This window comes from Aedes albopictus, chromosome 3 (genome assembly GCF_035046485.1).
Source record: "Aedes albopictus strain Foshan chromosome 3, AalbF5, whole genome shotgun sequence".
Lineage (NCBI taxonomy): Eukaryota > Metazoa > Arthropoda > Insecta > Diptera > Culicidae > Aedes > Aedes albopictus.
This window is the reverse complement of record NC_085138.1, coordinates 173416019-173429172: the sequence shown is the minus strand read 5'-3', so window position 1 is coordinate 173429172 and position 13154 is coordinate 173416019. Positions and strand designations below refer to the sequence as shown.

The 13154-nt window shown below is 43.4% G+C and overlaps 1 protein-coding gene across 1 annotated transcript; it reads left to right on the top strand.

Moving 5' to 3' along the window:
- Window positions 1–2939: 2939 nt before the first annotated feature.
- On the top strand, window positions 2940–5940 carry LOC134284291 (uncharacterized). The gene is made up of 3 exons (XM_062843088.1): window positions 2940–3169; window positions 3228–3300; window positions 3365–5940. The coding sequence occupies exon 3, from the start codon at window positions 3490–3492 to the stop codon at window positions 5938–5940; it is 2451 nt and encodes an 816-aa protein (XP_062699072.1). The 5' UTR covers window positions 2940–3169; window positions 3228–3300; window positions 3365–3489.
- Window positions 5941–13154: the final 7214 nt, after the last annotated feature.

Sequence of the window (13154 nt, the reverse complement as noted above, 5' to 3'; positions counted from 1 at the left end):
TGTGGTCTGAGCTTATTTTCTTGCTAATCGTTCATCAAATAATTTAAATATCCGCTGTTTAATGTGCCGCAGGCATGGGTTTGGTTCTCCTTCACATTTGACCACATCCGGCGGAACACCAGGAATCGGTTCCGGAATACTACCGGTTCAAATATGGTCTGAGAATGTTTTCCTGCCTACTGTTCATCAGGTTATCGAAAAAGCCGCTGTTTGATGTGTCGCATGCATGGGTTTGGTTCATTTTCATATTTGGCCACTTCCGGCGGAACACCCGGAACCGGTTCTGGAACACTACCGGTTCAGATATGGTCTGAGAATGTTTTCCTGCCTACTGTTCATCAGGTTATCGAAAAAGCCGCTGTTTGATGTGTCGCATGCATGGGTTTGGTTCACTTTCATATTTGGCCACTTCCGGCGGGATACCCGGAACCGGTTCTGGAACACTACCGGTTCAGATATGGTCTGAGAATGTTTTCCTGCCTACTGTTCATCAGGTCATCGAAAAAGCCAGTGTTTGATGTGTCGTTTGCATGGGTTTGGTTCACTTTCATAATTGGCCACTTCCGGCGGAACACCCGGAACCGGTTCCGGAACACGACCGGTTCAAATATGGTCTGAGACTATTTTCCTGCTTACCGTTCATCAGGTTATTTAAAATGCCGTGGTTTCATGTGTCGCATGCATGGGTTTGTAGCGTTTTTATATCTGGCCCCTTCCTGGGGTGCCGATCCGGAACACCTAAATGGCCATAACTCCGGAACGGCTGGGCCGATCTGAACCATTTTCAATAGGAAACAATGGGACTATATACCGCGTCGAATGAACCGTCGGTCGTTAAAATCGGTTGATATTTACTATCTAAAAATGAGGTGACCTTTTTGTACACACACACACACACACACACACGCACATACGCACACACATACATACACACACACATACACACACACAGACATCATCTCAACTCGTCTAGCTGAGTCGATTGGTATATAAGACTTGACCCTTCCGAGGGCTCTATAAAATTTTCGTTTTTGGAGTGAACATATAGCCTTTCGGTACACCTTGGTGTACGAGAAAGGCAAAAAATGATACTACAAGTGTTACATTTGATAAATAAACTAAGTAATAAAATTAACCTATGCTTTGTTCAGATCCAAAAATTTGTTTTTTTTTTTTTTATTTTTCTTTCGTGCGTACAATAAAAATAAACCCAAATGGCGGCGTTCAGTAGATTTTTGCCGAGATTCTCAGCAAATTTGATAACAAACGTCAAATTTGAGATTGCCGAGATCTCAGCAAATTCAGTTTTTGCCGAGCTGGTTGCCGAGCACTCAGCGGTGCCATTCTCGGCAATACGTTTGCCGAGATTCGGCGAAAAAATCTTAGTGTGTACCTTCACGGAGATCGGAAGAATCTTCTCCTTGCGCGCCTGTTCGGGCCGTTGAGTTTGCTGCGGAAGTTTCGGCTTCCTTTTCTTCACTGATCCCGTTGGATTGCCACCGTCGCATTTTCCATTCTTCTCCTTTGATTGCTTGATGATGACGCATCCGTGGACAGCTCCAAACCAATACGTTTAAAACATGTACTGAAGGGATTTGCATCAATTTGAAAGGTGACCTCACATATCTCTGATGCACTGGAAACTTCTCTCTCATGGCTTGCACTATGTGTATGAGTCAAATGGGCAAACTCTGATGTTTGTGCACTTCTGTTGTTCTACCATTTCAAATTTAAACCATTTTTCTCAACTTCAGAATAGTTCGGATGATCCAGGATGCCTCTATGATGTGTATTCAAGTGTGTTTCACACACTTAAAAAAGATTCTTGAGCTCGGCAGAAAAAAATGCTGATTTCAAACGGCAACTCCAGATTTTGCTGATAGTTCAGCAAACTACACGTTTTTGCCGAGATTGTCCAAAATGTTTTACCGAAATATCAGCAAATTCTTTGATAACTGGAAAAACTGACAGCATTTTTTGCTGATTTCATCGGTAAACACTGATTTTACTGAAATCAGCAAACGAGATTACCGAAAATTCAGCAATCTTCTCATCTATTGCTGCGGCAAAAGAACTGTCAGTTTTGCAGCCACCTGTCTCTGCCAGAAAATAAATATACCAAAACAAAGCAGTGATACGAGACGACGAAGGTGCTGTTCCGAACGATAGAAAAGTGAATGTAAGTTCTTTCTGTAAGTGATTATTGCTATTATTTCATTTTAAATCTATTACAGAATAGCAAATAAACCGATTGATGGTGTTCTTCGAGAAGCTGGTCGCATCTGGGGAGCTGTTCAATCCTGGTTGAATGTATTTTTCTGATTTGGAGCAAAACAAAAAATTAGCACTTCCAGCAATAAATTATTTATTTTTCATTAGAATTCTATGAAAACTTTGGAGAATGTGCAATAATAAAGCTTTTATACTGATTTTTTATGATTATGAACCCATCTTAATTTTATGAATAACAACTATTCTCTCATTGAGAAACAAAAACAAATCAATTTGCCGAGATTCAGCAAATCCGTTTCTTCTGGACATTATTTTGCCGAGATTCAGCTAATATATTTGCTGAGAATCTCGACAAATAATTAATAGCTGTCATTTCTATGATTGCCGAGTTTCCGGCAAATCGATTTTTTGCTAAGATGTTTGCCGAGCACTCGGCGGTGCCAATCTCGGCAAACGGTTTTCCGAGATTCGGCGAAAAAACTTAGTGTGCAACTGATCTTCTATGACTACCAAAACGCACTTTACCAAGTTTGAAATGCAAACGATGTGTCGCCGAAGCCCCTCGGCGTGGATACCACCTTAACAATATCGACCCTGCCAGTCGACACAACTGTCTGTATGACAGCGCGTCACGGATCGGCTGTCAGGGCAGATGAGATGGCAAAACAAGTAGAAGATAAAAGTGAATTGAAAAAGTGATATGCAGTCCACGAAGATCATATTAATCGCTACTTAAAAGCTAATTTTCTACACTAATGTTATAAATCTAATTACTATTTTTCATTTAAAAGTGAATTCCAAGGTAGTCTATAATGTAATTTGCAAAATTTCCCTAAAACTAAACATTTATCTTGAACTTAGAACCTATATGTACAAACTTAACCTACAGTACGGAGGAGTCGAGCAATCTTAAGGCTTGATTGGTTCATCCTACGAGGTAAGAACTCGAACTACTTTAACAAGAAATCCATTATACATGCAACAAAACTTGACAGGACAGAACAGTAAGACAGTGCGCAGGAAGTTAGTGCCGGAACCAAGACTAAAAGACACATATATGCACTAAACGTAAGGAACTATAAATTAAAACCTAACCCTAAAACATGCCCTAAAATGTTATTTACATGCACAGGAATTGAAAACGGTCCTAAACTTTGGACGAATAAAGGCCGCTACGAATTCGGAAACCATACATGGTCTTTTATTGTTACCGCGATACGCTAGTAACAAATTTTTCAATTCGTTTATCGAAGAACGATGTCGGACTCGGCCAATGCTGCTGCCACTACTGGCAATCAAGGTAAGAGCTTAGCTAATCAGTCTAATGACGCGTATGTAGACCCCCCTCACGAATCCCAAACGTTGAACCCAAATAAAGATACCCTTCTCAAACCCGGTGGGGACAAAAAGGCACCCTCTGTCAAAAGTAGGTCGTCGAAAAGTCGGGAACACAATATCCCTTCCCCGCGGGACAAACAGTCTGAAACGATCGGTCACAGTTGTCAAACGTGTCGTTCCGCGGATCACAGCCGGATGGTGCAGTGCGATGATTGTGATGGTTGGCACCATTACAATTGCGTGGGCGTCGATGATCGTATCGCGAAAAAACAGTGGCGGTGTGTGAAGTGTGATGATAATCGGAAAGTTCGTCGCAGTTCCAAAACTACGAGGACGGAAGCGCCAAAAAAGAAGGCTACAGGCAAAGCGAAGAAGGAATCCGGGACGAAGCAACCAGATCTACAGGAACAACGGAAGCACCTGGGGGATCAGCCGGCAAAGTGTATAAAGGCAGCATCGGTGAAATCGGGAACTTCGCGGAAGTCGTCCAGAGCACAGCTGGAACTGCAACTGCAAAAACTAGATGCTGAGCGAACCCTGCTGGAAGATAAGAAGAAGTTAATAGAGCAGCAGTACAGTGTACTCCAAGAACTCGCCGAACTCGATGAGCAGGTCGAAGGCGCAGAAGACGGTGATGAAGTAGATGGGGCTTCCAAAGTGGAGGATTGGCTGCGTGACGGAGTTAACTCGGACACGGATGACGAGAGCACGGACTCAAGCGAAGGTGCAGACGAGGACATCGGAAGTTCATCGGAGGAAAACATCGATGACGATCCTCAAGAAAACGGATCGAAATTCAATCCGATTCGGCGCTCTACACCAAGGATGGACCCTAGGAGCATGCAGAAAAGTGTTACACGCAGCAACCAGTTAAACTGTAGCCTGAACCGTAACCAACTCGCAGCTCGTCAAGTTGTTGCGAAGGATCTGCCACCTTTCACAGGGAACCCCGAGGAGTGGCCGATATTTTTCTCCACCTACGAAAGCACGACTCGGATGTGTGGCTACACCAACGACGAAAACATGATTCGGCTGAGAAACTGCTTGAGAGGAGACGCCTTCGTCGCAGTGAAGAGCTTTTTGCTTCATCCGTCAACTGTGGATAGAGCGATAAGTGCCCTAAAACTGCGTTTTGGGCAACCGCGTTTCGTGATTCATTCGCTGAGGGACAAGATAATTGCCATGCCGCCGCTGAAGCCAGATTCAATCAACAGAATGATCGACTTTGCGCTGGCAGTTCAGAATCTCGAAGCAACGATCGATGCGTGCGGACAGAGGGACTTGATGCGAGATACGTCGTTACTGGGCGAGCTGATTGGAAAGCTCCCTGCTTCGATGAAGCTGGAATGGGCAAGGCATACCCGCAGCCTTCGGAAGGTCAACCTGGCGGCCTTCAGCAAATGGATGTACGATATGGCAGAAGACGCTTGCCTAGTTGCAGAGCCGCGCAGGAATCAAGAAGTACAGCAAAGTCAGGAACCGCGCAAAAAATCAAAGGCATTCCTGAACACGCACACCGATCAGCCAAGCTGGAAGAAGGAGGATCACCAGGCATCATCAACAAGTATGTCCAGATCTACAGGGACACATAAGAAGGTCTACTCTCAGGCCTGCACCGTCTGCAAAGGAACTTGCGCCACTCTCGCTAAATGTGGAAGGTTCCTAGGGCTGTCTTATGACGGACGGTGGTCTACAATTCGTGAAGCTAGAATCTGCAGGAAGTGTCTGAAGCAACACAAAGGAGGCTGTGAATCGAAGCAATGTGGCGTGAGCGGATGCACCTACAAGCACCATCCCTTGTTGCATAAGGAGCTGAATGCAGAAACGGCGGCGGTAGTGAAACCACAACGTGAAGAGCAGTCCTGTAACACACATCAGTCGGGGGCAAGTCCCATCCTTTTCCGTTATGTTCCAGTCATAGTGTACGGCTGTGGAATTGTTGTACACTGTTACGCCCTTCTGGATGACGGATCCTCGAAAACGCTCATGGACGAAGAGTTGGCCAAGGAACTGAACCTTTCCGGAGAACGCCATCCACTTTGTCTAAAATGGACTGGTGGTTTGCATAGATCGGAAGACGAGTCACGCAGCGTTCAAATTGACATCTCCGGACTGAAGGGAAATCGCTTCCGTTTTGAGGACGTTCGTACCGTTACAGAGTTGCAGCTACCCAGTCAAACACTTGATGTTCATCAGCTACAGTCTGAATACTACTACCTGAAGGGTGTTCCCGTAGAATCCTATCGTGATGTCCGGCCGAGACTCCTGATCGGAGTTCAACATGCGCACGCAACGCTGGTGAGGAAGAGTCGCGAAGGAAGACCCGGTCAACCGATCGCTATTAAAACAAACCTTGGCTGGACGATATAGGGCGGCGCTCCGGAACAATCTGAACATGGTTCATTACACAAATCACGTCTCTTGCTGCGATCACGATACCGAAAAAGCTGATGAAAATCTCGGTCATGCGGTGAAGGAGTACTTTTCACTCGAAAGCCTTGGCGTCACGTCACCAGTCAAGCAGATTCGTTCCCAAGAAGATGAGCGTGCTATGAATCTATTGCGGGAGCTTACCCAGTTCAACGGAGAAAGGTACGAATCAGGATTATTATGGAGACGAGACAGCGAACATTTGCCGAACAATAAGACGATGGCATTGAAACGCTTCAAGCTTCTGGAACGCCGCATGGAGAAGGATGTTGAAGTAGCACGGGTGGTGAAAGAGAAGCTGACAGAATACGTCGAAAAAGGCTACGCGCGTAAGCTAACCAACGAAGAACTGGAAAAGAACCACGAACGTGTCTGGTATTTACCAGTTTTTCCAGTCGTTAATCCCAACAAACCAGGTAAGGTGAGACTCGTTTGGGACGCGGCTGCTACGTCGAATGGGGTATCGCTGAACTCTGCGCTGCTTACCGGACCAGATTTGCTAGAGCCGTTGATCCACGTGCTGTACAGATTTCGTCAGAATCGCTTCGCGATATGTGGTGACATACGTGAAATGTTTCACCAAGTCGCAATTCACAACGAAGATCAACATAGCCAACGTTTCTTTCTAAAAGATGAGGAAGGTCAAGATGAACCTAGCACCTACGTCATGCAGGTGATGACGTTTGGAGCCTCCTGCTCACCAACGACCGCCCAGTTCGTTAAGAACACGAACGCGGAACGGTTCAGCAAAACGCATCCAGCTGCAGCTACAGCAATCGTACGGTGCACCTACGTTGATGACATGTTAACCAGTACGGAAACAGAGCAAGAAGCTATCGAACTCGCGAAATCCGTTTGGTACGTCCATAAAGAAGGAGGATTTGAAATCCGAAATTGGATGTCCAATTCATCGGTAGTTCTGACGGCCCTCCGCGGCGACTTGAATGCTGAGAAGAGTCTCGATTTGTCATCCACTCTTGCAACGGAAAAGGTTCTAGGCATGTGGTGGTGCACACAAACGGATTCCTTTACGTACAAGATTAACTGGAGCAGGCTTGGAGAAGATTTGCTGACGGGAGAACGCTACCCCACGAAGCGAGAAGTCCTTCGCACCATGATGACAATCTACGATCCACTCGGTTTAATCGCTCACTACCTAATGTTCTTAAAAGTGCTGCTGCAGGAGATCTGGCGAACGGGTATCAGTTGGGACGAGACAGTGAATTCGGAGTGTTTCGAAAAGTGGCAGACGTGGTTAAGGCTTCTTCCGGAAATCGAGAGTCTCCAAATACCACGCTGCTTTCGCCTTCAAACGTCAGCAGGAGAAAATACGGAGATCCAATTACATACCTTTGTTGACGCCGGTGAAAACGGCATGGCTGTCGTTGCGTATCTCCGTTTCGTGGAAGCAGGGACTGTTGAGTGCTCGTTAGTTACAGCGAAAACCCGCGTAGCGCCGCTTAAATACCTGACTATTCCTAGATTAGAACTCCAAGCGGCCCTCATTGGCGCAAGGCTAGCGAACTTCATTATCCAGGGATTGGACCTTACAATCTCTCGATGTGTTTTCTGGTCAGATTCCAGGAACGCGCTCTCGTGGATACGCGCAGATCACCGTAGATATAGTCAATTTGTGGCTGCCCGGGTTAGCGAGATCTTGGATCTAACAAACGTTGCTGACTGGAAATGGGTTCCAACGAAATGGAACGTGGCGGATGAAGGAACCAAATGGCAGCGACGTCCTTCACTCACAGCTGAAAGCAGATGGTACAAAGGGCCTGAATTCCTTTGGCAACGAGAAGAAGAATGGCCTTCTGTTCCCGTCAAGCTTGAAGAGACCACTGAAGAGTTGCGCGCCACCATTCACGTCCACTACGAAACGGCAAAGTCGGAGTTCCCGATAGAGAGATTCCGTGACTGGAGAAAGCTGATACGTACGACGGCACATATTTTCCGGTTCATTGCGAACGCCCAGCCGAAACGGTTTCCTCGGCTAACGTGCGGCATCACAAAAGAGGAAATGCGCAACGCAGAAACTTTCCACTTTCGGGCTGCGCAACAAGACAGTATCCCAAACGAGTTTGCTGTTCTCCTTCGGAACGATAGCAAAGTAGCGATCCCTAAACGAAGCCCGCTATACAAGCTGAGCCCCTTCATCGACGGACAAGGTTTGCTGCGCATGGCAGGCAGAACCGCAGCGTGTGAATACCTATCACCGGATACTATTAATCCCATTATTCTACCTCGTGATCATCGGATAACGCACCTCGTAGTACGAAGTTATCACGACAAGTTTCACCACCAAAATCATGAGTCGGTGATAAACGAAGTGCGCCAGAAGTTTTGCATAAGTCGACTGCGCCGCGTTTACGCCAAAATCCGGTCAGAGTGTCAACGTTGTAGGTTGAGAGATGCACGCCCACGACCTCCAGCAATGGCAGATCTTCCTCCATGCAGACTGGCCGCATTTGTCCGCCCGTTTACCCACACTGGGGTAGACTACTTTGGCCCTATGGAAGTATGTATTGGGAGAAGGGTTGAGAAGAGGTGGGGGGTCCTACTAACATGCCTTACCATACGCGCAGTCCACATCGAATTAGCTAGCTCATTAACCACTAACTCTTGCATCATGGCACTGCGAAACTTTATTGCGCGGCGCGGAGCTCCAGCTGTATTTTACAGCGACAGAGGAACCAATTTTATTGGTTCTGAACGCGAACTGAAGCAAACTTTGAAGGCCGTTGATCAGAACAAGATGGCACAAGAGTTCGTCAGTTCCACGACATCTTGGAGCTTCAATCCACCGGCAGCCCCTCACATGGGGGGAAGTTGGGAAAGGCTGATTCAGTCCGTAAAGCGGACCCTGTTGGAGCTCAAACCGTCTCCACGACCAACTGATGAGGAATTGCGGAACGCGTTGATAGAAGTCGAAGGTATCCTGAACGCTCGACCTCTGACACATGTACCCATCGAAGACGAAGCAGCTCCTGCTCTTACACCGAACCACTGGCTACTAGGAAGCTCCGATGGGTCCAAACCTTGGTCGTTGCTGGAGAATGACTCGATCGCGCTGAGACGTGGCTGGCACCAATCCCAAATACTCGCCAACCACTTTTGGGAGAGATGGCTACGTGAATATCTGCCGGAGATAACAAGGCGCACCAAATGGCACCAGAGGGTCGCGCCTATCAAGGAAGGTGACATCGTGCTGATCGTCGATCCGGAACTCCCGAGAAGCTGCTGGCCAAAGGGGCGCGTCATAGGTACAGTCAATCGCGACGGGCAGGTACGTAAAGTAACAATACAAACCGCGAAGGGAGTCTACGAGAGGCCAGCTGTAAACGTTGCGGTTCTTGACGTCAAGGGCAAAGAGGAGTTAGCGAACTCAGAGATGGAGTTCCCAAACTGGGGGGGACTGTCGCCGAAGCCCCTCGGCGTGGATACCACCTTAACAATATCGACCCTGCCAGTCGACACAACTGTCTGTATGACAGCGCGTCACGGATCGGCTGTCAGGGCAGATGAGATGGCAAAACAAGTAGAAGATAAAAGTGAATTGAAAAAGTGATATGCAGTCCACGAAGATCATATTAATCGCTACTTAAAAGCTAATTTTCTACACTAATGTTATAAATCTAATTACTATTTTTCATTTAAAAGTGAATTCCAAGGTAGTCTATAATGTAATTTGCAAAATTTCCCTAAAACTAAACATTTATCTTGAACTTAGAATCTATATGTACAAACTTAACCTACAGTACGGAGGAGTCGAGCAATCTTAAGGCTTGATTGGTTCATCCTACGAGGTAAGAACTCGAACTACTTTAACAAGAAATCCATTATACATGCAACAAAACTTGACAGGACAGAACAGTAAGACAGTGCGCAGGAAGTTAGTGCCGGAACCAAGACTAAAAGACACATATATGCACTAAACGTAAGGAACTATAAATTAAAACCTAACCCTAAAACATGCCCTAAAATGTTATTTACATGCACAGGAATTGAAAACGGTCCTAAACTTTGGACGAATAAAGGCCGCTACGAATTCGGAAACCATACATGGTCTTTTATTGTTACCGCGATACGCTAGTAACACGATGCGTTATTACGGGTGTAGATATAAAGGCCTTAACTCTAGAATACTTTGATTTACATGTATGGATCTAATGAAATCAATTCTGATATGCATACATTAGTTTGATATACTATTACAGGTAAAGGCCTTACAATCAGAACTCCAGAGCTATTTTAAATTGCCTAGAACAGTGGTGCTCATCCTGCGGCCCGCCGGCCGCATGCGGCTCTCCAAGCCTTAAGATGCGGCCCGCGGAGTACTTTAAGACGAATCCAAATTTTTGAACGAATATTTGAAATAACTCGTTAAATTTATTAAGAAATAAAAAAAATTGCTGATCAATTTTTACAGTATTGAACACAAATTAAATGATAAATAAACAAAAAGAACAATCTTACCGGAACAGATTCAAAATCGCAACTCCGAAATATGTCGGCATTTCAGCTAAGTCACGAAGCCAGCTTATAGTTATTTATAAGTGGTACGAATCAAATGATAGTTTGTTAAAAATGTAATCTTGAATCATTTAAAAATTAGTTGCAGTTTTTAAGCGCCTTCAATACAACGCTGAGCAAATATGTCACATTTCACCTTTCCAAAGAACGTAAAAACACAAAGCACGAAGTTTTTGACAAAATTCTCAACAAATCTCAACTTGGTTGCCAATATTGTTTAATTTTCACTGTTTGTTTAAATTTCTATTACTCACACATTTTTCGGAACAAAACTTACGAATCCAATCGAAACTCCTGAACGAACTTAAAGAAAAAAAAATCTCAGGCGAGATTTATAAAGCGTCTCCTGTGACCTTTTGGAGAAACTTTTGGATACATTTTTGAAGAAACTCCAGGAAACATTATTGGAGAAAAATTTTAAGCAACTCGAAGCGAAATATATGGAAAAACTCATCCTGGAGAAAATAAACCTGAAGAAACTCAATGAGAAAGTTGTGGCGATACTGCATGGACATTATGGAAGCATCTCCTAGGAAAATGTTCTGGTGCTACTCTAACAGAAATTTCTTAAACAACTTTAGAATAAATTCCTCGAGCAACAAAAAGAGAATTTTCAGGAGTAACTACAAACAAGATTCCAGAACCAACTGCATCAAGACACAAAAGATACCTAGAACGTCTGAGGAAAATTTGAACAATAAATTTGAAGCAACTTTTGCAGCAACTTTAGAAGATAATGTTGAAGAATCTTCTGGAAACAGCTGTTAAAAATCTAATTTTTGAAAAAAATTAATGATGAAGTATTTCATCAACTTTAGAAAAGACTTATGGAAAGAATTTACTAAAATCTTCAAAAAACTCCTGGAAAATTTTCGGAAAAAATCCGGAAGCTATTCTAGGAGAAATTCTTGGAAACGATTAATGAGGAATTCCTGAAGTAACTTCATTTTTTCAGATTTTTTTCAGATTTTTAGAACTCTATGTTGGTACCTAAAATCAATTTCAAAGAGATTTTTGAAATCACCTTTTGACAGCTGGGTAACTGTTTGACAGCTCCACCCAGTACAAAATGCGACGAGGGGTGATTCGACAAACCGCTCCCATACAAACTTCAAATTGATTTTTAAATGGGTTCCCGGGCTCCAAAATCCATGAAAATTTGGATTTCGGCTCAGTTTTGCATGTAGATTCAGAATATGGAATTATCTCAACACCGCTAAAGAAGCCAATTGTTCTTTTTGTTGTTTTTGTGCATCGATGTTTTAAGCGTCATGCAAATTTGGTCCGCGGTATCCTCCAGCCTGAGCACCACTGGCCTAGAACTTAACCAGGTCATGACTACCATCATTTCATGTTTCAAAATGTATGTTTGAATGTAATTCATCAAGTTCAAGTAATTTAAAAAGTAAACACAACTATTTGTATTCAGTAGACAAAGTTCAAAACTTATGGACGTTTTGGATAACCTGGAGGTCTATGTTACTGCTGTAAAAGGACATAAGACATTTCTATCTAATAGCCCCAACCCACGCAAAGAATATTGTGCAATTTCCATTGAAATATATCACATGTACATAGAAATAAAAAGCGGGATCAAGTGAAGAACAAGTGATGTACACTACATTTGCAGTTATATCTTCAAAATGTTCTAGCATAACATAATCTCCATATATGCATATGACAGCACAACTAATGCCCTTGATGAAAACATTTTGGTTTTGAAAATCCACCCACTGGGTCAAAAGCTATAGGACATATCGTCCCCTTAATGCTAGAACTAGGTAACTCGAAAATCATAGTTTCGAGAAAAACGACTTTGAAAATTTTACAATTGTTCATGCAATTGTTCCAAAGGTATGGAGCCTTGAAAATGATTATATTGTCGCATTTATTGCTTATTCAGCTTCTACTCTTTCTGCTACACAAAAAAGTTTTGAACTATTTTGGTTTAAACTTTTGATAAAAACAACAAATGGTTAAAAAATTGTCGAGTTACCTAGTTATAGCACTCAAAATGCAACATGAATAATGGAAGAGATGTTCTGAGATACCTAGTTTTTACCACTATTGATATCATTCTTTTCAAATTTCTTGTTGCAGAATGCAAATTTAAAAGGGTTCACATATTGTAATTAACGTGTAATTACTGAATTTGCTAGGATGCCTGCTATATCACCAAATGACACCTCAAAATGTTCATGAAATAATCGTCTATGAACAATCACAGTTTTAGCTAAATCAATACCAGCAAAATATTTTAAATTGGTTTGGCCTAAAATGAAAAACAGTAGTAGATTTTCAATCTACTAACAAAAGAATGACTAGTAACATTTCCACGTCCAAGCGTCCGATAGATTTTAACCTGTGCGATTGGAAATAGATATGATTTTCTCAGTTACCTAGTTATAGCATTCAGTTCTTGTATTCTACACTGAGATACCTAGATTTGAAACTGGTGAATATTTTCGTCGTTTTTATTCATACTTCATTGGTCTTTGGATATATAATAGAGCTCAAAAAGCTCGATATAATGGTATATTCAACTCAAAAACGTCAAATTTCGAGTTACCTAGTTCTAGCATTAAGGGGACGATATGTAAAACTAGGCAAAAAAGTTGTCC